This window comes from Trichoderma citrinoviride (assembly GCF_003025115.1).
Source record: "Trichoderma citrinoviride strain TUCIM 6016 unplaced genomic scaffold BBK36scaffold_7, whole genome shotgun sequence".
Classification (NCBI taxonomy): domain Eukaryota; kingdom Fungi; phylum Ascomycota; class Sordariomycetes; order Hypocreales; family Hypocreaceae; genus Trichoderma; species Trichoderma citrinoviride.
The window spans coordinates 190,654-215,155 of NW_020194715.1; the positions used below are offsets into that span (position 1 = coordinate 190,654).

Below are 24,502 nucleotides of genomic sequence, written 5' to 3' on the forward strand. Positions count from 1 at the left end.
AGCCCCCCTGTAGGCGGTGGGCTCCAGTGGCTGCACAGGCTGCACAGGGGATGGACGGTGGGTGCCAGGCAGCTAACGAGATCTGTTGGGGTCGGCGGGCGGGTTGTCTCGCTGCCATTGAGTTTAGCGGGGTGGGGACGAGGCTGGACGGATGAGGGTAGCCTCAGTTTGGGCATCGATTTGATGACGAGAGAGATGAAGCAGGCGGGATGAAGACAGAAGACGGAGATGATACAGAGTAATACTGGGTTGGTTTTTGATGAAGCAGCAGCTGGGGATCATGCAAACAAGAGCCTGAGGATCCTGCCGGGTGGGCGCTGCTGTGCATCCGTATTACGTGCGGAAAAAAAAGGTTGGGGTGATATCAACACACGCCTGACGCTTGATGCAACCACTGGCGATCTAAGACCCCGTTCCATCTGCCGGGAATCGATCGATCATTTTGCGCCAAACCAGCTGCGAATCAACAAACGACACCTCCTCCGTTAGCCACCGTCTACTTCAGACGTCTTCGTCTTTGGGTTCACCTTACGGACGACGCATCTCCAAATAGGCTTATAGCAGCCATCAGCAGAATACATGCAATCCGGCCGCAAACGGGCTGACGGGTGGAAGCACGATCAAATCCAGGAATGGCCGGTACACTATCTGACACCTCTTTCGACCCTTGCTTACGGTGCATACGGCGCGCGTGGACGCCAGAAACATCGGAGGATCTAGGGTCGGATCTGGGATGCGGAGGAGCGAGACGGAGTTGTGCTCGTCTTTTACTTGTGACCTCTTTGCTTTGTGACGATTCCCAGCTGACCCCCGATCGATACGGAGTATTACAAGTCCAGACGAAGCCCAAGACATGTTGGCACCGCAGCCAAGACGCAGCGCCACAGCTGAACTATTGCAACTCCTCGTCCACCCATCCAGGTACAGGTTCAACGACAGACGGGCACTGCGTCATTCATCGTACATCCCCAGCATGGAGCCCGGCCCGAGCTCATTTCGCCTGTGCAAGCTGAGCCCAAGTATGATGCTCATATGGAGCGTATCGCAACGATAGTACGGAGTACCGAGTCCCATCTCTCGGGCCCCGCGGACCGGCGAACGCAGTGCGGTGCCCAGACTATCTCAACGGCATCAACACGATAAGCCCCGAAGAAGAGACAGAACATGGCAAAAACCTGCTTGAATCAAGAGTCAAGGGGGTCATAGTAACTGAATCCCATGTTCCTCGTTCGTAACAAAATTAAACATCTGCAGCCCCACCTCCGAGACCTGAGATTCCGTGTTAGTCTCCCGTGCTAGAGGCGAATGAGCAGAAGGGGATAAACCATTATCAACAAGATGCAGATTGGTGTGCGAGATGCTTCAGTAGAATTGGTCAGGATATCGATGCTTCTTACGTCGAAATACGCGTAGCCACGGCTCGACTAGCAGCGGCCAATCTTGTTACCATTGTATCGATAGGATATCCAACGAGATGCAAGATAACGTCGCGTCGCATCTCCATCTCCATCCGCATCACCACCACGAAAAACACCACAAACCGCACCCCTCATAAACGTCACCAAGCCAACAAAACCCATCAAATCAACTTCCACCTGAACATCCGCGTATCGGCCGTAGTACCAAAAAGCCAATGCCACTACTAAGTAATACCTCACTACAACACCCCTTCGCCATAGCATAACCAAGTAGTATCACAAACTCTCATCCCCTCCACCCCATCATTTTCCCATCGCCTTCACTTTTTTTTTCTGGGCCCCCCAATTGTTGAGTTCCACCCAACCGCTTTGTCCACGTTAGACTAATAATGTAGGTATATGGATCTGCCCGCCTTGCTTTTCTAGATTGCCTTGGTTGCTTTGCCTTCTGTCGCTTCTTTTCGTTTTCCATACTAAAAAAGGCTCCGTAACGCTCGGGGGAACGGGTGCATCAGACCGGCTCGTCTTAGCAAATGTTGTATCATAGCCGGTGATCTTTTTCTTCTACCTTACGGTGTAACTCGAGGTCTTCTTCCCTTGAGAACGTTCTTTCAAGGGACATAAAATCCTCCAGGCACTCACGTAATACGCATATTCACACTCGGTTCATATTGAAGCAGACGTAAATCCGCCGACGCCCAAACCAAAAACATCCGGATACTCGTTCAAGTCTTCATACACGGGCATTCACTCACTCATCAAGCCAAAAACAAGAAAAACGGCAACGAAAACGAAGAAAAATCCTCACACCCCAACAATTCACCCCAAACTGGAGAACGCCCCCCTCCCCTCCCTCCTCATTCCAGCCAATCATATTTTCCCACACAATACACCGGCCGGAATCTAGCTCCCAGCTTTTTTTAGCACTCATCCTTTCCTCCCTTGCAGACTCACGGCCTCCGTGGCTCCCGCTTTATTGTTCCTTTCGTTTTCCCTTCGTTTTCTTCCATATCCTCAAACAGTATCGATGTGTTACGTCTGTTGCTTATTTTTACAGTCAACGTGATTTGTCCATCCAATAACCTATTACCAAGGTTGGATAAATACAGTTTGCTGTGGCTTAACCTAAACAAGTATGGGGGGTGTGAGTGAACCCGACTTCCTCCCGTCTTCCCTTCAACCTCAAGAAACTCCGTACTCCGTAGGACGCAACCGGCTATGAGCGGATACGTCCATCCATCCAATGTCCTGCAATGTGAGGTGTGCAGGTAACAGCGTTACCCACCCTCTTAGAGCCAGGAACTGCTCGCCGTTGCATCGCTCCAAGGCTTTGGTTCCCAACAGTAATACACAGCTGGAGATCTCCATCTCGCGATACTAGCCCATTTCAATGCCCTCATACACCCAGATCCTCCCCTTCTACCCTACAAGTGCCCAGGTTAAATCTATCCGTACATACACCTGGGAGCCATCAGTACATACGAACGAGAATCTCAAGACCCTAGGAATCACATAAAGCCCGATCCAGATCCCTGGGCTCGTCATCTCTACTACTACAAATACATGCCCCATCCCGGGCCGAACCTCTTTCGGCAATCCGACCCCATCTCCCTCTCGTCTCATCAACCTACATTCCCAACCAGCGACATAACACCTCGTCGCCCGCCTCTCAAAATGCACCAAGCAAGTCAATAAAAGGAGGTAAAACATTGTATCAATTTTTTGTATCAATACTATCTTGATATCTGCTGCTATCCTCCCTTTGCTTCCCTCCATCTTTCATCCCCCCTCTCTCAATATCCCCCTCCAATCCAATCCTCAATAAGAACAAATGAAAAAGCATTCTATAGAAACTTATGCCTAGTCTTTGTCGAGCTCAGCCCGTACCATCTCTTCATAAATTCCATGTTGTGCGTGTAGTCAAGTAGTGCCAAGAACAAGACCCCTCCGCCTGCATCTCAGACTATCAGGACGAAAAGGGTCGAGGTATAATAAACTTGGAGAGAAAAAAAAAAAGGTACCAAAAACCAACAGAAAAAGAAAAGAACAAGGAAATGTGGTTAAGAGAAAGAATAGGTCAATCGGACGCAAAAGGGCAAATCACAACCAACCCTGCATTGAAGCAATAAAAACGTGCCCGTAATCATCATCAACACCTTGTTCGCCTCGATGATGCCGATGTGGCACAGCGACCAAAATGCACCCTTTCCCAAAATACAGACAAACAATTGAACCGCAAAGCGAGAACTCGAGTTGGGAAAAAGCGTAAGAGTAAAGAAGGAAGGACAAAAAGATTAGGATAAAAGAAGTAAGATCGCGGAAACCATTGCGGGCCGCGCAGTCTCGACGTGAGAGCTCAATAAGTCTCTCCCAAATCGCCCAGTTTTCGGAACCCAGTCGTGCTGACGCGCCCCGATCGGATAGGCACGCCGCCGCTGTTGGAGCTGCCGTTGCTAACGCTGACTCTCCTGCTCACGCTCTGGCGCCTCAAGCCGGGGGCCGGGATCCCGCTGCCCGGCATGGGAATGCTACTGCCCGGCGTCGGGATGCCACTGATGCCTGCTCCCAGGTCATATCTGGTGGAAAAGGTGCCTCGCCTACTAGGCGTGCGGTACGCGGGTTCGTAGTCCTCCCCAAGCAGGTCGACGCCGCTCACACTGCCAGAGTGCCCGCGTACAGAGTTACCGAAAGAGGTCGCTGGCCGGCCAAGGGGAGTTCGAGTCCCTGCCGACAAGGAGCTTCGCGACATTGGCCGCGGTGGAGGCGGCAATTCGTTGCGAGATGGCGGCCTTCCGTAAGAGGTGTGGCTGGCACGCGAAACAGGTCGGCTGGTCTCCGATTCGGTCCCCCGGCCGTTGGACTGCGTGCCAAACGAGAGCTTGCTAACGCCCGACGTGCTTAGCCGAGGCGTGTGGCTGGTTCTCGATGACGAAGCATAGCTGCTAGTGGGCGTCAAGTCATCTCCAGTAAACGTCGTCGACACCGTTGACTGCGTGGTGGCTCGCTTGCGCGACCGGACGGCAAGCGACGTCGGCGCGCTGGGAGGTGCAGCAAGCACCGGGGGTCGCGAAACCGGGCGAGGCGGAGTGCTGCCGCCGCTGCCCGGCGCCGGGAGCTTGGAGCGTACCGAGTGCACTCTGGCCTCGAGCCGCTGCATCTGCGCTGTGAGCAGGCGGATGTGCGACAGCGAGTTTGACGCGGGGATTTTGTAGTTGCTGTTGCGCGACACAGTTGATCGGTGTCCCGGTGTCCGCAGAGGTGCGCCGCCGCCGTTGCCGCCGCTGGCACCGTTGATGCTGCCGATGCTGCTGATGGACGGACGGCCACCAGTAACCACCCGCGTACCCGTCGCAGAAGTGGTTCCACGAGCTCTTGAGCCCGCGTCCACCGACGGCAACCTCGTGCGGCGCATCGGGGCAGGGTTCGGGGTCCGGATCCGTGCGGGTCCTCTCGACATCTGCGCCGAGGCATCCGACATTGGCGGCGATGGCGGATCCAGCAGCTCCGCCGTCGGTTCGCCCAGCGACTTGGTGATCTCGGGGGGTGTGGTGATGAGGGGCGAGCTGGCGGCCGAGTCGACGGAGACATCCGCGTTCTTGTCAAAGGTGGGGGATCCGAGAAGCGAAATGTCGGACGAGATGGTCGAGTGTCGTGATTCGTACTTCTTGACCTTGTCCTGCATCAGCTCGGCCTCGATCTTGAGCTCCGACAGCTCCTCCCGCAACCGTTGCGACTCGATGCGCAGCGCCTCTCGCTCCTGCTCGCCCATCCGAATCTCCTCCTCCATCAAGACGCCTCGTTCGACGGCCTGGTTGAACTTGGACTCCATGTCCTCAAGCGACGACGTGGTGTTTCGCGCCTGACGTTCGAAATCATCGTTGGCGACCTCGGAGTCTCTCAGCTTCAGAGTCAACGTGCGGTTCGCCTCGCGTAGTGTGGTAATTTCTTTCTCTAGTGAGGCCTGCGCAGCGATGGTTTCTGCCTTTGAGTCTTTGTATTTCCTCTGGAAGATGGGAAGAGAAACAGATTAGCCACCGTAGCCGAAATGCAAAAGTCGTCGCAAGCGTAATATGAAGGGGGCCAGAGATTGATCACCGGACCCCTCCCAATAGTATCAAGAGTGTATAAAAGAGCGCAATCCCGACTTACCTTCCACTCCTCGACTTCAAATCGGAGCGCGTCCGCCTTCTCTTTGAGAATTCTCTCCTGCTTTTCTGCTCGCTCAATGTCCTTTTCGAGTTCCTGCTCCAATTCCCGACTGGACTCTCGGAACTCGGCCAGCTCAGACTCCAAGAGCTCGTATTGCGCCTTGTACCAGGCAAGGGCGTCCTCGGGACCGGCAGCCTCGCTGGGAGGGGACGACGGTGGTTCGGCCATGGCGGATCGGAAGCTATGTGTGAGCTGGGTGCAGTCGTTGCTTCTCGTTGTTCGTTTCCTCTCTCGTTGTGAAGGGCGGTGTGGGCATGGGTTGTTGTGCGACGTAAGATGGTAAAGTTAGACGACAGAAAAAAGTAAGGAAAATTGATAGTGAATGAATCGTTATGATGCGGCTCGATATATCGCTATAATGTCAAGACGCGACGGGTTGTCGGGCGCAATTCGTGAGTATCTGTTGAAACAAGAGACAAAAGGAAACACTGGCTAGTGGCGGTGGTTGATCGTGGATCGTTAAGGAAAGTAATCGTCGGAGTGCCGGCGAGTCAAGCTGAGCTCAAAGCTGGAGCTAACCAGCGGAAAGAAAGAGAGACGGAGAAAACGAGAGCGTCGTCTTGGAGAGGATGTACGAGGATGAAGTCGCAGAGATGCAGAGATGCACGATCGGAATCCGTCGTGCGAAAGCTGTTGGCGGTAACGGGAGGCCCCGTTTGTCGCTGGATGCCTTTCACCGTCGCCTGTCAGTTCCACCGCCTTGCAGCCCGTCCAGGCGCCCGATTCGGTTGCGCTCACCGAGGAAGCTGAAACAGGCCCCAAGCTCACAGCAATATCGCAAGTAGACAAACAGCCAGAGAGGCCGCTGTGTATGCGCTTGATGTTCGATGCGGATTGAAGCCAGAAAAAGCAGGAGCCGCGGCAACGAGTCAAATTTCGCGAGCGCGCGGCGTCGCTGTTTTCCTGGCCGCCAGGGGATCCGAGGCGCCGCGGTAGCCGGTGGATATGATGTCGAGTATTCCGTGTTCCGTTATTCTTGCTATTATTTCTTCGGCGAGAAGAGGCAGTACGGAGACCTTGCCTGTCGCTGAGCCCGTTCCAAGTCGAGTCGGAATGCGGGAGGCTCTCGAGGAGGTGCAAGTTGCATGTTTCTGCTGGCCCGTGACGAGTTGATGCGACAAACTCCCCTTTGGGCTGCATCAGATTTGGCGACCGGCAGGCGGCGCTATGCCGCTTGCGGGCTAGCCTCAGGTGGCAGCCATGGGCAACAGCCTGAACTGGGCCTGGACGGGCAAGGCCAGGACGCTGAAGCTGCTGAGCAGCAAATTGCAGCGGCTGGGGCGCTGCAGCTACAGCGGCACGGTCCCCTGGGGGGTCACGTGGTGCACCGCCGCTGGCCACTGACAGCGGCTGCAGGTGACATCAAATGGAACCAGCCCGGCACGTTCGCCCACAGGTTCAGGTACCGGTACCGCCCGCCTCCAGCTGCTGCTCTCCGTATTTCGTAATTCGGGGTGCATCGCAGGCGTCGCTGAGCCAAAAGGCGGACATGCTGCCAGCGCATCCATGCATGCGGCATCTCCTCCTCTGATTGGACCAAAGGCGCTGCAGGTAATTATCGCCATGTGTGTACCTCGTACTGTAAGCAGATGATGCCTCTTGTGCATGTGCCCGTAAGATAAGGTACAGTATGGACGAGGTCGCTGTATCTGTACCTGAAGCTGTACGTACGTCAGATCGTTTCTGGGAGCTTGATTCGCCGGAATGTAATCATTTCGCAGCCCCGGTGACGACCCAAACCCCATGACTAGCACACCTTTGGTACCCAACGAGCACCTCTATGAGTTTCTGGTGGTGGATGTTGCTGCTAGTGGTGACATATCTGGGAAGATTGCTCATTCATCTTATGCTGTGGACGAATTCTATCTTCGTCCTATTGTGATCCATACCCTATATAGATTTTTTCAACTAAAAATGCAGCCTCGTCTAATCACTACTACACTCCAGGGTAGGTGGTCTTCGTTCTCGCATGCTGCCGTGAAAGTACATACAAAACAATACTCACACAAAGGGTTCAACATCATTCAAGATCGCTTTCATTCATCTCTTTGTAAACTTTTACCTACAGCGCTCGGCCTTGTCCTCACGCAAAGATATAATACCAGGTAGGCAGGTGGGTAGGTATCTTGCTATATGTATGCTCGGCGAAGCGTTCACCAAGGCAGCCCCTCTTCACTGCTCAATCTACCCCTGGGCCCTGACTCTCTTTGTGCCGGATGCCCTGGATCCAAAGTTGTGCAGTCGTTCACCGATCAGGTACGCCTCATCCCTAACGCCCGCCGCCCACCGGTTCGTCACCTTGACAAGACCGATTGCGTGTTTGGCAAGCATGGCCGCAAACGCTGCCACGGGATACGATTGCCTGTATATCACCGCCATCCTTACCGCCTCGGCCGCATCGTCGGCCGGGGAGCCTCCAGCAAGGCCGCCGTGCCTGATCACGAATCCTGCCACCATGGGCGGCCCGAAGACGGCCACGCAGAACGCCAGCAAGCCTGGGATCACAAAGGCTCGCGTCAGGAGACGTACGTCGGGACGCATCCACCCGCGGCGCATGATGGATCGGACTGCCCTTGCGGCTCGGCTGTCTGGAAACAGCGACGTGATCATCTGGCTCCCCAGCTTCAGATAGAGCAGTCCCAGCACCCATGATTGAATGACGCGCACCGTGTGGCGTTCCACTGCCTCGCCCTCCAGAGCAGTCGAGATAGCCTTTGGAGGATACATGTACGTGTGGAGAGGGATGGTGACATAGAGCTCCATCAGTGTCGACGTAAGCAGCGGGAACACAATCACCAGGATAAAGTAGGCATAGGATATCTTGGCCACTCGGACGCCCATGGCCGTGCCCCGTCTCCAGGCTCTGCCGTCAGCCACGTCGCGTCGTGCTTGCCGCACCCATCTCCGGACTGTCTTCTTGATCATGGGGTAGTGGAATGCAAAGTAGGCAGCCGAGCCGAGCAGGTAGACTCCGATGCTAAAGGCGTAGATGTCATTTGTTCTGACGTAGCTTGGTATCAGCAGCTTGAAGATTCGCCTGCCCAGAATGAGGGGAATGATGGTAAATCCCACGCCGGTAACCGAGGCAAACAGCCAGATGAAGAAGATGAACAGGAGCACCCTTGCGCGGAAGTAGGGAGGCACGTAGACCATCAGGTACTGGTTCGTGGAATAGACATCGTCATCCTGGCGGCCGTCCCGTCGGTGGTTGCGCTCGCTCACGGTCAGGAACACCCGCTGCCCCTTGGGGATCTTGATCCTGTCGGAGGCGGGAGCGCGGACAAACTGACCATCCTTAATGAGCTGCTGGGACTCGACGAGCCGAGCCTTTCTGCGGCGCAGCTCTCTTCTTTGCTCCGAGTTCATGACCGTATTTGGCTTCAGATGGCCCCCTTCAAAAGTATCCCGCCACGTCTTTGGCACGACCACGTCCCCTTCTCCGAGCTCGAGCAAGTATGACGACTTCAAAAGCCTGGTATCCTCGGCGCCGGGGCGCAGACGTAGGGTTCCCTCCTCGTCAATTTTTCTCTCTCCAAAGAGGAAGTATGTGAGCCTCAGACCTCGCGCGCACTTGCGGAACCACCACGTGTACATGGTGTGCAGCGCGTCGCTAGGCCTGAAGAACTTGACCACAAGCGGCATGAGGAAGTTGTAAAAGAGGAGGTCGATGGGGAATTCCAAGACAGGTTCGTTTGATGAATAATGGATGGGCAGCACGCCTGGCATGGCAAACGACAAGCCCCAGACAACGCCGCCGAGACACACAATCACAAGCGCTCCATAAACGAACGCGGAGAAGAGAATCTTCCTCAGCTGCGTTGTGAGGTTCCTCTCGAGTACGTCGCGGACGGGGTGAAACTCGGGATCGTCAGGATCTCGGATGAAGTCTGTGAGAATACCGAGTGTCAGAAGCTTGATATGATACGGGCACGTCTATAAACCGGGGGTAGCAATAACTTACACAAGACACCTGGCCGCATAATCTTCCGGCACATGGAAACGAATAGAGCAAAGTGAAACATGTAGCCGGTACCTACGAACCAGTGGACAAACACTGATGTCAACGGATACTTGCAGGTGAACATGATCCGGCTCGTCAGTGTGGCATCCTCGAAGAGCGGCAGGAGGGCTACGTCGAGAAGCAGGCCGCAGTAGAGAGGGAAGACGAGCATCTCGATGCTGATGATGAGAATCACCTTGATAATTCCGCTGGCCTGCTGAAGAAAATCGATGACGCCCGCCTCCCAAGCATGAATCGTCGCGCTTCTCGAAAATGGACTGCCCTTTTTCAGGTACAACGCACCAATCAGAAAGACAGTGGCGTAGCCGGCGAGAATCGCCCAGAACCTGTCTAGGCTCGACCAGTGTGTCAACTGCGGATCGGCCGCCGGCCACTTTTCAGGCATGCTCAGGTCAATCACCCAAAGGTTGGGTTTTGTAGCCAAGAGCGCACACTTTCGAACCATCTCATTCAGTGCCGTGAAAGTCGTGTACACGATATTGGCAAAGCCCATGGCACGGGCAGCAGTGAAGCTGTCGCCAATGTTGGAGAAGACCGACAAGATGTTGCCCTTGACCGTATTAAGGGCCTCGTGGCTGACTGCGGAAAAATTGTGAATCTCCATGGTCGTCATGGGGAAAAACTCGAGGAAGAGGGACCTGGACAGTCTGCTACCAGCACCTGTCCAGAGGGCCCATGATATCTTCCTGGCCGATACGACATGAGCCTTAGCAGACCCACCGATAACAGATACAAACATGTCGACAACGTTGAGCCCGCACCAGGAACTCAGTCCGCCGACCAGGAAGGTGACGTCTTGAAGCAGCTTGGAGAACTCGAAGAGCATGCGCACAACCCGCGTGGGGCTCGCGAGAAGCCACACGGAGACGCGGCCTATGTTGTAGGGAAGGAAGATGCAAGCAAAGATGGTCACGGCAACAATGATGGCGCAGAAGATGGCATTCTGGAAAAGACCCGCGATGGGACCACGCATGCCAATCAACTCCATGACCCCTTCGAAGTCTTCCAAGTCGTCGATTGCCTCGGCATCGAATGCCGCTGCATTTCCGTCAGCAGCGATGCCGTCCACATCCTCACCATTGGCTTCGTCTGGAACATCGACCCAGCCATCGTCCACGGCGGCATCATCTTGTCCAACACCAGCAGCTCGTTGGGCGGCGTCCCCCTCGGCGGCTACGGCTGCCTCTGGAGCTGCAGCAGGGCCGCCTCTAGCACCCTGTTCATTCAAGTTACCCCACATGAAATCAGCAACTCTATTGATGAGACCAGCGGCTGGGGCATCATGGTCGTTGATGGCGGCTTCTTCGGCGGCGTCGTCGATATGAGGCGGTCGACCGTCGAGTTCAGCATCCGCGGCTGGATGGCGGTGATAGACGTCAAAATCGGGAGGATGGCGCGGGAAGGCTTCTGGCTCGGGGAGGCGCTGTGGCTCGGGAAACCGTCGGTAGGTGTCTCTTTCTGGAAGGCGCCTGTAGTTTTCCCTGTTCAAATGGCTGTCCTCGTCGTGGTCGTCGTCGTGGTCCTCCGGCTGGTTTGACCCCTCCTCGTAGGTAAGATCATGCTCGGGTTGCTCCTGGTCCAAGGATCCCTGAGATTCATGCTGGGCATCCGGGGGCAGGAAGTCAAAGGACCATGAATTGTTCGCCAAGGGGTTGACCGACTGGTGCTCCTGGAACCCGTCGGACATTGAACGAGGCCGTGAGCCAACAGCGGCGAATGCATCGTCATAATGATCAGCGGATGAAGAGCCCGAGACAAAGGCATCTGCCGGGGTCGGAGACCAAGCTGGTTCTTTGCCTTTCCCATTGGCCGGCGACTGGAGCGTCTCATGATCTGAGTCCGCGTCGTGCTCGTGATGACTTTCCCCGTCCGCGGCAGGTTCGCTTGTAGCTTCATCAGCAGCGGCACGTTCGGCACTATCCATGGTGGAGCGTCGAGTAACCTCAACCCAGTACTTGAGCTTCTCCTGCAGGCCCTCTTCCTCAATGATTCGCAGTATCTCTGAAAAGTCGCCATTTGCGCGCCGGTAGATGCGCAGATAGTCCTCGACGGTGGCTCGCTCTTCCGCAACTTCCCCATCATCGGCGCCCTCTTGTGCGTGCGAATTGAGCTGATCGTTCTGCATTGATGTGGTACTGGACGTGGGGAAAGGGTCGTGCTCATGGTCCTGATCAAGCATCGACTGGTTCGAAGATCCCGGAGTCAATGAGTCTTCGGGGCCGACCATGACAGTCGGAATCGCTCGCCAAGCTTGTTCGTCTACCAGCTCGTTCTCCTCCAGAGTTTCATCGTCCGAGCCTGCGGCGTCTAGATTTGGCGGCAGGGGCTGTGGCTGAGCAGCATCCGGCGGCGGCGGCGGTGGTGGAAGCGGGAACTCATTTTCAGGAGCGGCAAAGGCAGCCCGCATGTTGATTTCGGGCTGCTGCTGAACAACATAGTCTCTAACTAGGATGATGAGAATGAAGGAGATGATGACCAACACCGTGATGACTTGTCCTTCCAGCACGGATACAATAGCCCGGTTTAGATTGGCGCTTCGAGTGAGATTACCAATGAATGCTACATTGCCGAGGAGAGTCGAGGTGATGGTGGATTGACTGGCGTAACTTGATACGGCAGAAGCGTTGGCAACCTGTTCCGGGTCGCCGTCCGAGGCAAGCAAGGGGGATGTGAAGGAGCCAAGGAAGAACCGCACGAGATAGTCGGAAACGTCCTTGCCTTGGAGGTGGCCGACGACGGCTTCGACTTCAGCCACCGACGTGGTGGTGGCATTGAGCAGAGGGCTGGCCGGACAGGTACCAATGGCTAGGATTGATGATGGAATGGTAGACAAGGTGTTGTTGGCCTCGCTTATGCGCGACATGATGGAGCCGGTAGCCAGGCCCTCGTCACTGATCCGGAACATGAACGACCAGAAGGCTCTCATAAAGTAGGGGAGCCAGAAGGCCCAGACGCTGATGGCTACAGCCGCCCGCAGCCACACCAGCAGGTTGCGTAGCAGGTATTTGGCCATGTGCTGGACGAAGATGTGCACAGGGAGCGACTGCGGCATGTCTGGAGAGTACAGCTTGGTGAATCGAAAGGGCGTTTTACACAGCTCGCAGTACTTCTTCTGCGAGTGCGAGAGCCACTCCATCAGGCAGTCCTGATGGACGTATTTGATGCTGCCGCTGCACTTGCACGGGTAGAAGAGCGGCTCAGCCTGAGAACCCTCTCCACGACATATACGACATATCGAAATGCCCGGTTCGTTCGCGGCGCCAAGGCCATCGTCGTGCCGAGTCGAGTCTCGATGTTGGGCCGCGGGCCCGGCGTCTGGGGCGGCCTCCATGGTGGACGCTGGAGGCTGCGAGGAGCGACGAGAGGCGAGGAGAGAACAGAAGGAAGATGGAGACAATGCCCGCAGCGGGGGAGCTATCGAAGGAGGGAGGTCGGCGACACCATCAGTCGAGCGAGTGCGCCTTTCGTCGTCGGGCAGGTAAAGAAGCTTGACGCTGTGGAAAAGTGTCCGCCCCTCTCTATCTTGAAGCTCGGCTCGGTGCAGACGGGAAGAGAAGTCGGGGGTGTAGACTGGAAGCTGCGAAGGCCAATGCCCGTGAGAGCTGCAACGCTTTGGCCAGCAATCTGCAAGGGGGAAATGAGGATGAATGAATGGAAGGCGGAGTTGGTGCACGAGGCAGAAGAAATGATTTGATGGGAGACGAAGTTGCGTTGCGAGTTGTTGAGCGGACTTCGGATAAACTAGCGGGAGAGTGAAGCGTGGCGGTCGATTGCAGGTACTGTGGCAGGGCGCGATAAGGCGGGTGCGGGTACTAATCGATACCGTGGCGGTGGCGGAAGAGATACGCGGTTGCGCTCGTACTGCGGAGGTAGTCGCTGTTGGAGACGCAGGTGTTTGCCATTTCAATAGTCGAGCTCGAGGTCGAGGCGAGATGAAGAAGAAGGGCTGTGCTATAACAGAGGCGGCCTTTTTATCTAAGAAGAGGATATAGACGAGATGCGGTATACATACTGTGATTATTGGTGAAGTCTTTTAGGGTATCTGGGCGACGTTGATGTAAGCAAGGCATGTATGACGGTCAACTTGAGGACATGGGTACTATCGACAGATATCAGAGGCCTCTGTCAGACACAATGAGTCTCTGAATGTGTTGGTGCCTTTGGTGGCCACTTGGAACCAGCAATTGTCAAGGTGGCACAGCGTATTACCGCCAGTTGCCACATTGGGGCCGACATGGTCATTACATCAGTGGTGCTGCGTGCACGTCCAACAATGCGGGCTCTTGGAGCATCAAAGCTGCATCGCCCTTGATCATTACACAGACAGATGAGTGGGATGCATTGGATGCCTTGATTGGGGCGAGGCTGCTCAGCTCCTTGACAAAGTCTATTCTTGGGGTCGTCCTATCCATAACCGCGATTCGATCCATGCAAGGCACTGGCAAGATATCACCTACATGGGGCTTCTCTCATCTTCCATCTACACTCAATCTCTCTGTAGTCCGTCCACTGCATCAACTCGGTCCATCAGTCTCGTCATATTGCTTATCTACCCGTTCAGCTACACACTCGGTCTTGTCTTCGGTGGCCACCCAACTCGCTCCAGTGATGGCGGATCTACAGCTTAGCGGCCAATAGCGGCCCTCTTGCACGTCTCCAAAGCATGCGAGGCTTCTTGATCGCCGATGTCGACGGCAGCCAAAAACAAGCTTGTGGCCAGCGCCATGACGTGTGCGGGTGCGAGGACGAGGGCAAAGACGATCGCCGGGCGTGGTGTTTGCGTGGTGCGTGGTGCCCCGATCGCTGTTGGTGTAATTCACAGCTTGATCTGTCGAAGCATCACAGCCTCTCTCCATCGCTATATAATGCAAAGCTCGCGCCCGGCAGAAGCTGCTTACTTACCTGTAGTCCAACCTCTGACACACGGGCATCTCCCCCCTGATACATCTGATGCAACTGCAGGGCTCCAGCGCTCCCGTTTCGCGTCATCGCTGAAACATCGTCAGTCCGTCTCTGCGATCCTCAATCTCACGCCTGCGACAGCCAAATTCCCCTCCAGCTGCAGGTTCCAAGGCTCAGCTTCCCTGGGCGCAGTGGGTCCTGGCCGCGGAACTCGAAACAGCCCCGCGGTACCGATGAAGTACCTCCACCGCGATCTTTGGGGCCAAGAAACCCTGCCGCTACTTTACGACGGCCCCCCATCCACTGAACTGCTGCCCGCTAGGCTGCATCACCAGTCCACTAGAAATATGGTAGGCACTCGCTAGCCTTGCTATCTATGATCTGTTTTCTTCCTCTTCTGCCTCATCTTCACTTTCTCTGCCTCTCCAACTTTTCTCTTTCCCTTCTTTCGCCCCTCTTCACCATCGGAACTTCGTCTCTTCTTCTTTTGCCTGACTATTAACTTCTTCTTACCACAGTTCGACTTTGACAGAGCTGGCTTTTCTCTCATGGCCGAGTCCAGCGGCCTGAAGCCGGGCAACGGCTCCTCGCATGTGAACGGCAAGATGAATGGCCAGACGACGGCCAAGAAACAGCCTTCGCCGAGGCGACAGGGCCTCTTTGCCTGGGTATTTGGTGTAGCTGCTAGGTGAGTTGCCGCATCTCCCTATTGTGCCCTTTGCCGGCTTCAATTGCTGGCCCTTGCGACGCAGCGATGCGCTTCTTTCCGCTGTCCTGCAGCATGCCGTGGGCGGGGATAAATCGTGCTGATGACTGCATCTACAGAATCGCGACCTGGGCCATCATTATCACGCTTCTTTTCCGCTGCCCCTCCTCGCTCGAGGAGTGCGACCAGGACTCTCCCTTCATCTGCAAGCCGTACTTCCAAGCGAAAGCGACCATCGCCCCATACACGCTGCCTTACTACGAGCAATACGCTGCGCCATATGTGGACTTTGCGAAGCCCTACTACGAAACCGTCGACGCCCGCGTCCTCACGCCAGCGCGCACCTACGCCGTCCAATACGGTGCTCCCTGGGTGGAAAAGGGCCAGCAACAAGCCCTGGCCCAGTGGGAAAAGCACGGCCAGCCCCAGGTAGCACAGCTGCGAGAGCTGTCGCGGAAGCAGTACGAGCAAACAATTGCTCCCCACCTGGAGCGTGCGGGCGAGGCCCTCGGGCCCTACTACGAGATCGGTCGGACCAGTTCCCTTCAGCTGTACCACGATGTTCTGCTGCCGGCGTATGGCCTGGTGCAGCCCTATGCCCATCAAGGCTACACGGCCGCTTCGAGCTTCACCACCGGCACCGCGCTGCCTGCTGTCCAGTGGACCTGGGCAAAGACGAACGCCTTCCTCGACAAAGCAGTGTGGCCGCAGCTCCGGATGCTCTATGTTGAGAATGTAGAGCCACAGCTCGTTCGCATCGGTGAGCGTTTGGAACGATACAAGAATCGCGCCAGAACCAAGGTGCTCCCTGATGTGACTTCTGCTACTACGTCAGTACCATCTTGTAAATGCTCCCATCTCGCCTCGTCTAACAGTAGAATAGGAAACGAAGAACAACCACCGAGCCGCCCCGATACTCGTCCTTCAGCAAGCCGTCGCCGCAGGGAACGCCGGCGCCAACCACGGCAGCGTTCCAGTCTGAGGCTCCCACCCCGAGCTCCAGCGTTGAGAAGCAGCCGGTGACGGAATCCTACTGGAACCCTGTACAGCCCCCTGCCCCCGCGGAGAACGAGACGGAGCAAAGGAGAACCGCTCGTGAGATGGTGGCGCAGGACCTTGAGATGTGGCAGAATAAGTTTGCCGCCCAGGCCGACGAAGGCGCTGTCGATATGGAGGACCGAATTGAGGAGATTGCGGGCCGCAGGATGTCTGAGGACATCGCCCGCTACGGCAAGCCTCTGGTCAAGAAGCTCCGAGCAACGGTCCAGGCAGAGACCGACCGTCTCAAGACCAAGATTTCCAGCATTGTTGCCGAGCACGCTCGCGGCGCGCTCGATGATGCCCAGGAGCAGATCATTGGCGCTGTTCGAAGTGCCGGTCTAGCTATCAAGACGGCCGCGCAAGATATCCGAAGCTGGCGCGAAGAGTACGATGAGAATTTGCAATCCGAGGTCCTGAAAGCCGCCGATGTGCACTTTGAGATACTCGACGAGACTACGAATCTCGCACTGCAGCAACTCGGAATGAAGTGGGCTTGGACCGAGGGAGTCACATACAAGGACTGGGCCAAGTACCACGAGCTGAAGCAGGCGCTGGCGGAGTGGACCGAGGAGCTGAAGCAGCTCATCGTCACCCACCCTACGCTTCTTCGGGCACAGGATGCCTCTGCACAGATCGAGGATGAGGGCATGACGATTGCGTCGGCTGCTGCCAAGGAGCTCGCTCGCCTCAAGCAAGTAGCTCTGTGGAAGCTGGCGGCGAAGGATTCCAGCGACAACTTTGATTCGGAAGCAATGGAAAGAGCAGCAGAGGCTGCACAGAACCCTACTATGGCTGACAACGTCACCGAGCCGGTAGCTCAAGAGGAAGAGGACAATGCTACAGCAGGAGAGTCGCCAGAAGCAGCTGTCGAGAGTGGCGATGCTAACGATTCGTCTCAGCCGGTTACTGACGCCGTTTTGGGAGCCGTGCTCGAGGCCGTCTCAGAAGAAGCAGCGGCAACGGAGACCGACGAGGCCGTACTGCCTTCGGAGCCCGAGTCTGCCGATGAAACCAAGGACGATGCCTTTGTTGATGAGCAGTCGTCGAGCGTCGAATCAAGCGAGACCCAGGAGGACAATGCCACCTCGGACGTTTTTGAACATGTTATGGAGCAGACTGACACCCACCCTGAAGGCCAGAAGCCACTTGCCGGCCAGACTGACGACGTTCCGGAACCCGCTGGTGATGCCAAGCATGACGAAGAGTCCGCACCAGTAATTCCGGAGGCTGCATCGATTGCTACTGAGCCTGCCACGGAAGCTGTACTGGAATCCGAGCCCGATGAGACGGTCGAAGCCGTGCTGGAATCAGAAGATGAGATCTTGGAAGAGGACGACGAGACTCTGTGGCCACAAGACACGGCGACTCAGAAGGCTGCCCCTACCGTCAAGGCATCTTTCCTCGGCGCGGCCGCTCAGGTAGTTCCTGGCCGGCAAATCGTTCTGGACGAGGACGACGACGACAGTGATGATGACTACCTCTCCAGCGCGTCCAAGGCTGCCGAGGCGGCCTACTCTAGCGCTGTTTCTCTCGCGTCTGATCGCTATTCTAAGGCAGTATCAATCATCTCGGCCCAGGTCCGTGGAACTCCGACACCGGCTGTAGAGAACCAGCTCCTTTCCTCGGTCTCGGCCGCTTACGACCAGGCATTGGCTGCGGCGAGTTCGAGGCTCAAAGAGTTTGCGGATGCCGCTTCAGCAGGAGTCTATGGCACACCCACTCCTACGCAGGCGACTCCTTCGCAGGCACACTGGAGCAGAGTGGAATCCATTGCTGCAGACCGTCTGAACGAGGGCAAGCTGTGGGCCGAGCTTCAATATCAGAGCGCCTTGATTGCCCTGGGACTGGCGACACCCACCCCGACCCCGACCAATGCTGCCGAGAAGTATTACGAGCAGGCCAAGTATAACTATTACGCCGGAGTTGGCCTGGCGCACGATCGTTACAACAACTTTATCTCTGCGGCTTCGTCTGCATGGTCCTCCCTCACGGCCACACCAACACCGACGCCTCAGGCGCTGACTGACTCTGCCATCTCAATGGCCTCTGCCGCTGGCCAGGCTGCCGAATCTGTCTACTCCAAGGCGACGGAGAATGTTGCTTCTGCCATCGAAGCTGTGGACGAGTCGATTTCGTCTTTGCACAATGCGGCAACGGAGCAGGTTTACAACGCCGGACTGGCCATTGGTGAGACGTGGGGGACGGTCGTGAGCCAGCTGAGCCTGGAGATTTACGGCCAGCCAACGCCGGCCGCCATTGGATGGTACGACAGCCTGACGTCGAATGCACAGGCGGCGGTGGCGAGTGCGACTTCGGCCGTCGGAAAGGCTGGTGAGACGGCGTCGGCTGGTGCCGCGAACGAGTACGAAGCAGTGAGCGAGCTGGTGTCTGAGCTGATTGTTGGCCGGGAGCCGCCCTTTACGGAGAGCGTGCTGTCAAGACTGCAGGCGGCCTATGCCTCGGCGACGCAAAACGTGGCCAGCATGGCGAGCGGAGCCAGCGCGGCTGCTGGATCAGTGGGTGAAAAGGTGGGCAGCATGGCGAGCAAAGCAACCGACGCGGCGAAGCATGGCCGAGACGAGTTGTAAGATGACAATGCGGATGGGCGGAGCGGTGCTTAGACGATACCCTATATTGTTTCCATCTTTCCTTGAGTCGAGATGAAGTTGGATGGTTTTGTTTTCCGTGTGTATTCATTCCCTCAGCATGAGCCGGGCTTTCCTTTGTTCTGGGACAGCAAACCAAAACTGTTGTTTGTGTATTCTACCTTATGTGTGGGTTGAGAGAGACGGGCCGTGTGCCTGCATTGTACGCTGTATCTAGATGCTTATCAAGAGTTTTCTTATTCTCTTTTCATGTTGACATGCCGTGAAAGTCGGTCAAAATCGGTGGAAACCAAGGCAGATGGTAGCGTTGGAGCAGAAGCATACGGGACCGGGGTGATGTCATTTGAAGATTCCCTTGAGCCGAGGCTGCATGGTTCCCTTGTCCATAACTCTAGAGACATGGAAGAGTGAGGGCATTGGCGAGTTCTTATTAAATCTCGCATATCATTGGTGGCCCGTTTCCCTGTGTATGGATTTGAATACTACTAGTAATACGTGTCTGCAAATGCACGAGATGGGAAAGATGTCAGCTGTCATTGACTTGATGTGTGTCTGCTTTAGCTGCCTTGGTTACATCCATGGCATGTTACTTTCTTGTCATGGACTATTTTGAACCCCACGCGTTTCCGTTGGCTCGTGCTGAATTTCCCCAAGTTGGTGAAGAGGGGAGATGAGCGAGGGGGGCTAGAGGTTGGGGGGTTGCATTAGTCTGGTGGTTTTGTCCCGCGATTTGCTGATTTTTCTCTCATCTCGTCTTTTCTTTCTCGATTTTTGAATCAGCTTCGTGCAATGAAGGAAGAATTGGAGCTGAAGATTAGTTTGATTACTGGTGATTTGGATAAGAGGCCGGGATTGGTATTGCGGGGGACGGAGTGATCTAGATCTTCCCCCAAACATGATTGCGGACCAGAAAACTTGCTTGACGTGCGAGTCCATGTCTCAAACAAGCAGAGACATGACTTGACATAGCCTCGAGCCCGGATGCAGAAGAACGAGTGAAATAAAGGAAGAAGATGAGTCTTGCTTCTGATTCCCTTCTTCTCATGATAAATGCTTCTCCACGATCCTTTGCTCGGCCCATGACAAGAGACCCGCAGAGGCTACATGCGACTACCCCGTCCAAGGCAGTTCGGCTCGGCTCTAGTACTCAAAAGAAATCGAGGTCAAAGTGGATAATAAATACCAAGCCGGTGTGTCTCACTCTCTCGTCTTCCCACTCTTCTCGTGCCCTGTGTACTTCGGTTTCTCGTGCGACACTCTCTGTCTACATCCGCGTCATCACTGCTTCAACCGAAAATCGTAGCTGCTGCTACCAAACAAGAGCGGAATCAAGAGGAGGTAAAAAGTCGCGACGAATGGAATTCGTAGTCGAGTTCTTCTCTCTTCTTCTCAAGTCCATCCGCTGAAAGAGTTTGGGGAAAGAAAGCGCGGTATTGATACGGCTGCTCTCTCTCTCTGTACTCTCTCTTGGAGGGCACACGGTTCTGTGTGAGCCTCATCATCACCACCACCTCCTTCCCGGGCCATTGAGTTCTCGGGGGGTTGATCTCTTTTGACCGCAATAAACGGGCCGGTCAATCGTTGTTGGGAACGACTGGAATCACGGCAATCCGCAACCATGACGGTTCCTCCCGCTGGTCCTCCGGCCTACTCTGGCAACGACAAGGGCGGCGTCACCGCAAACCGAACGGAATCACTCGATGGGATCCGAATCTCCATGTCCTCGGGCGACTCGAAGCGGAACACGACGCACCGGCAGCTCAAGGCCAGACACATTCAGCTCATTGGCATTGGAGGCACCATTGGCACTGTTCTCTATGTAAGTCCCCTCTCCTCTCCCTCCTCAATCTCATATCATATTCTCACATACATCTTACTGATCACGAACAACTCATCCAGGTCCAAATCGGACAAGGCCTGCTCAACGGCGGCCCCGGCAGCCTCTTCATCGCCTTCAGCTTCTGGTGCACCGTCGTGCTGGCCGTGACGCTCTGCATGGCCGAGATGGTCACCTACCTACCCGTCTCGTCGCCCTTTATCCGCTTCGCGGGCCGCTACGTCGACGAGGCCTTTGGCTTCGCCACAGGCTGGAACTTTTTCGTCTTCGAGGCCGCACTGGTGCCCTTCGAGGTGACGGCGTGCAACTTCATCATCCGGTACTGGACGGACGCGATTCCCACCGGCGCCCTGATTGCCATCGTCATCGTGCTGTACGCCCTTATCAACGTCCTGGCCGTCAAATGGTACGGCGAGACCGAGTTCTGGGCGGCCATCGGCAAGGTGCTGCTCATCGTCGGCCTCATTGTCTTCACCGTCGTCGCCATGCTGGGCGGCAATCCGCAGCACGATCGCTTCGGCTTCCGCTTCTGGAAGCAGCCGGGCTCATTCGCGGAGCTCTACTACGAGGGCGATCTCGGCCGCTGGCTGGGCTTTCTGCAGTGCCTCATCCAGGCGGCCTTTACCATTGCCGGGCCCGACTACGTCTCCATGGCCGCCGGCGAGGCGGAGAACCCACGCGTGGTGATGCCGCGGGCGTACAACGCCGTCTTCTACCGGCTGACGGCCTTCTTCATCCTCGGGTCACTGTGCGTGGGAATCCTGGTGCCGTACAACGACCCGGAGCTGAAGGCGGCATTTGCGGACTCGAGGCCGGGGGCTGCCGCGTCGCCGTACGTCGTGGCCATGAATCGCCTGGGCATCCAGGTGCTGCCGCACATTGTCAACGCCGCGGTGCTGACGGCGGCCTTTTCGGCAGGCAACTCGTACGTCTACTGCGCCTCCCGATCACTGTACGGCCTCGCGCTGGAGGGCAAGGCGCCGCGGTTCCTGACGCGGTGCACCAAGGCCGGCGTGCCCGTCTTCTGCGTCGGCTTCGTGCTGCTCTTTGCGCTGCTGTCGTTCCTGCAGCTGTCGTCCAGCTCGGCCGTGGTGCTCAACTGGTTCGTGTCGCTGGTGACGGCCTCGCAGCTCATCAACTTTTGCGCCGTCTGCGTCTCGTACCTGTGCTTCCACCGGGCGCTCCGGGTGCAGGGTATCAGTCGTGATTCGCTGCCGTACAAGGCGTGGTTCATGCCGTATGCGGCGTGGTATGGCCTCGCGTGGACGTTTGTGATGGCGTTTGTGGGGGGGTATACGGTGTTTTTGCCGTTGCCTGGGCAGTGGAACGTGGCTGATTTCCTCTTTTCGTGAGTGTGATGAATCTTGTGGGTGTGTGTGTGGTGATGTTGATGCTGACTTGTGTGTGGTTGTAGGTATGCCATGATTTTCGTCTACCCGGTGCTGTACTTTGGGTACAAGGTTGTGAGGAAGACGAAGATTCGGAAGCCCGAGGAGGTTGATCTGGTCAAGGACTTGGCTGAGATTGAAGAGTATCAGAACAACTACATTCCTACACCGCCGAGGTATGTTTTTCTACATTCACTCGTATATATATGTGTGTGTGTGCGTATGCTGACGACTGTCCAGGAATGGATTTGAAAAGATTCTTAACAGCCTCTTTTCCTAGACAAGGTAGAGTTGAAATGTGCTTGGTTGGTGATGGACTAAGTACTTGTATTCTCTTTACATTCTATATAAGTCGTAGTATATCATTGGATATAAGTCGTAGAAGACGCTTGAATCTACACTTTTCTTGAATCATACTGGTCATAATAGCCTCTCTCCTACAAATCCTCACTCACATTCCGTCCAACTCCTAAAAGCTCACCCCCTCGTCCCGGTTCTTATATCCCTCCCCATTTACAAAGTTCTTCTCCGTCCTGACAACCATATCCGGGAGTCCGATGCCTACCCCGAAAAACACAAACAGCGCCCACTTCCAGCGGAACGGGTTGAACGCGACGCAAAACACAAACCACCAGACCAGCTCGAGGTACGTGAAAAAGTCAAAGGCCCCCGTGGGGCTGAAGCGCTTGAGCGTGCGCGTCATGTCGATCCAACGCTCCATCCACCAGCGGCTCGGGCGCGTCAGCGGGTCCACGAGGAACATGAGCAGGATGCGGGTGTAGATGCCAATGTGCCAGTTGCCGACGGTGCCAATGGCCTCGACGAACGTCGCGTTGATGGCCGACACGGAGGGGTGCGCGGGCGGGAACGTCTGCAGGTACCAGTTGGGCGGGCCGTACGGCTCCTGGAAGCAGTCGTCGGGCAGGATCGCCAGCGACGGCCGCTTGAAGCCGGTGGCCATGACGACAATGTCCGCCTTGACGACCTCCTCGTGGCCGGGGCCGCCCTTGGGCACGCCCTTGGACCGGCGGTTCACCTTGACGCCGCGGCTCGTGAAGCCCAGGATGTCGCCCCGGATCCACTCCGCCCGGCCCTCGCGCAGCTTGTCCATGACGGCCGAGTTGACCATGGGCGTGCTCATGAAGAGGCCCTTGTCGTGCGTGGGCGCGAGGTCCTCGAGGTCGCGGTAGAAGAATTTGCGCAGCAGGAACTCGGGGATGAAGGAGAAGAGCGTCTCCTGGCCAAAGATGTTGAGGCTGAGCAGCGTGTCGACGAGCATGTTGCGCGGGATGATCCACTTGTCGGAGCGCGAGAGGATGGAGACCTTGGAGGCGCCGGCGGAGAAGGCGAACTCGAGGGCTTCGACGGCGGAGGCGCCGCCGCCGATGATGGCGATGTGCTTGTCCTTGGCGTCCTTTCTGCAGGGTGTTAGTATTCTGACCTTTTGATCTGGCTTGATATTGTGTGGTATAAATGGGTTAACTTACCCAGTCAATTCACTAGAGTGGTAAATCTCGCCCTTGTACTTTTCCATGCCCTGGATGTGCGGCATCTTGGGCTCGCCGCACGTCCCGATGGCGACAATGAGCCCGTCAAAGCGGCCGAGCGAGGGATCGTTGTTGATGACCCAGCGGGTTTGATCGTCCTGCTTGACGCCCTTGACCTTGACGCCGAACTTGGTCTTCTTGTCGAGGTTGTAGCGCTTCCAGAGCTGCTCGACCTGGGAGACGATTTGCTTGCGGTTGGGGTAGCCGCCCTGCCATTGGACGGAGGGGTGGAAGCGGTACATGATGCTGTGGATTTGCAGGCCGGATGTGTCGTTGACTCTCTGCAGAGATACATTAGCTCGCTGTTTTGTATCGATTGGCATGAATCGATGTATGACTTACACTCCAGATGCCACCCAGATTGTCCCTCGGCCCGGCCTCGAAAATGGTCACGTCAAAGCCATGCCCAACACAATGCGCCGCCGCCGCAACACCAGTGAGGCCGGCTCCGATGATGCCAATCTTGGGCCTCGTCAGCTCGTCGACTCTCCGGGGCGGCTTGGGCGAGAGGGCTTTATCAACGATCCATTGGAACAGCTGGTATATGAACAGCAGCGGGTGCAGCAGGGCGTACACCAGGCCTGAGTCTTCAGCCATTGTGAGGTTTATTCTCTTATACCTTCCAACTCACAATCCCAATTCGGATTCTTCAATGAATTGAGTTTGTGTAATGAATGAGAAGTGAGCAATTGGACGTTCTGTCTGACATTGTTTTTTTATAGTTGTTGTTCCTTGAATTAATGGCTCGTGATTGTGACGTCACGCACGGCAGGATTGAAGCTCCCCACATTGGATGAACTCATTGATCCGCATGTGGAAACGAGGGT

At 55.9% G+C, this 24,502-nt stretch overlaps 7 protein-coding genes across 7 annotated transcripts; 2 read left to right on the forward strand and 5 right to left on the reverse strand.

The window, feature by feature from the left end:
- Positions 1 to 3,774: 3,774 nt before the first annotated feature.
- Positions 3,775 to 5,795, reverse strand: BBK36DRAFT_1119583 (hypothetical protein; the record flags this gene model as incomplete). The annotated part of the gene is made up of 2 exons (XM_024890606.1): positions 3,775 to 5,421; positions 5,568 to 5,795. 2 exons carry the CDS (start codon positions 5,793 to 5,795, stop codon positions 3,775 to 3,777), a joined length of 1,875 nt encoding a protein of 624 aa, XP_024749457.1.
- A 155-nt stretch (positions 5,796 to 5,950) lies between these two features.
- Positions 5,951 to 6,655, reverse strand: BBK36DRAFT_1200154 (hypothetical protein; the record flags this gene model as incomplete). The annotated part of the gene is made up of 1 exon (XM_024897119.1): positions 5,951 to 6,655. A coding segment is annotated over one exon (569 nt), but the record flags the coding sequence as incomplete, so codon positions are not given.
- A 1,156-nt stretch (positions 6,656 to 7,811) lies between these two features.
- BBK36DRAFT_1119504 (hypothetical protein) lies at positions 7,812 to 12,979 on the reverse strand (the record flags this gene model as incomplete). Its single annotated transcript, XM_024890596.1, has 3 exons — positions 7,812 to 9,514; positions 9,589 to 10,776; positions 10,864 to 12,979. 3 exons carry the CDS (start codon positions 12,977 to 12,979, stop codon positions 7,812 to 7,814), a joined length of 5,007 nt encoding a protein of 1,668 aa, XP_024749459.1.
- A 1,031-nt stretch (positions 12,980 to 14,010) lies between these two features.
- BBK36DRAFT_168845 (hypothetical protein) lies at positions 14,011 to 14,711 on the reverse strand (the record flags this gene model as incomplete). Its single annotated transcript, XM_024897812.1, is given in 5 exon segments — positions 14,011 to 14,052; positions 14,076 to 14,473; positions 14,487 to 14,515; positions 14,594 to 14,659; positions 14,671 to 14,711. A coding segment is annotated over 1 exon segment (177 nt), but the record flags the coding sequence as incomplete, so codon positions are not given.
- A 387-nt stretch (positions 14,712 to 15,098) lies between these two features.
- BBK36DRAFT_1159198 (hypothetical protein) lies at positions 15,099 to 18,885 on the forward strand (the record flags this gene model as incomplete). Its single annotated transcript, XM_024894176.1, has 3 exons — positions 15,099 to 15,238; positions 15,376 to 16,086; positions 16,140 to 18,885. 3 exons carry the CDS (start codon positions 15,099 to 15,101, stop codon positions 18,883 to 18,885), a joined length of 3,597 nt encoding a protein of 1,198 aa, XP_024749461.1.
- A 1,735-nt stretch (positions 18,886 to 20,620) lies between these two features.
- On the forward strand, positions 20,621 to 22,408 carry BBK36DRAFT_1119536 (amino acid transporter; the record flags this gene model as incomplete). The annotated part of the gene is made up of 4 exons (XM_024890601.1): positions 20,621 to 20,722; positions 20,803 to 22,088; positions 22,155 to 22,304; positions 22,369 to 22,408. 4 exons carry the CDS (start codon positions 20,621 to 20,623, stop codon positions 22,406 to 22,408), a joined length of 1,578 nt encoding a protein of 525 aa, XP_024749462.1.
- A 188-nt stretch (positions 22,409 to 22,596) lies between these two features.
- BBK36DRAFT_1135319 (FAD/NAD(P)-binding domain-containing protein) lies at positions 22,597 to 23,956 on the reverse strand (the record flags this gene model as incomplete). Its single annotated transcript, XM_024892600.1, has 2 exons — positions 22,597 to 23,546; positions 23,616 to 23,956. Coding segments are annotated over 2 exons (1,290 nt in total), but the record flags the coding sequence as incomplete, so codon positions are not given.
- Between the last annotated feature and the right edge of the window lie 546 nt (positions 23,957 to 24,502).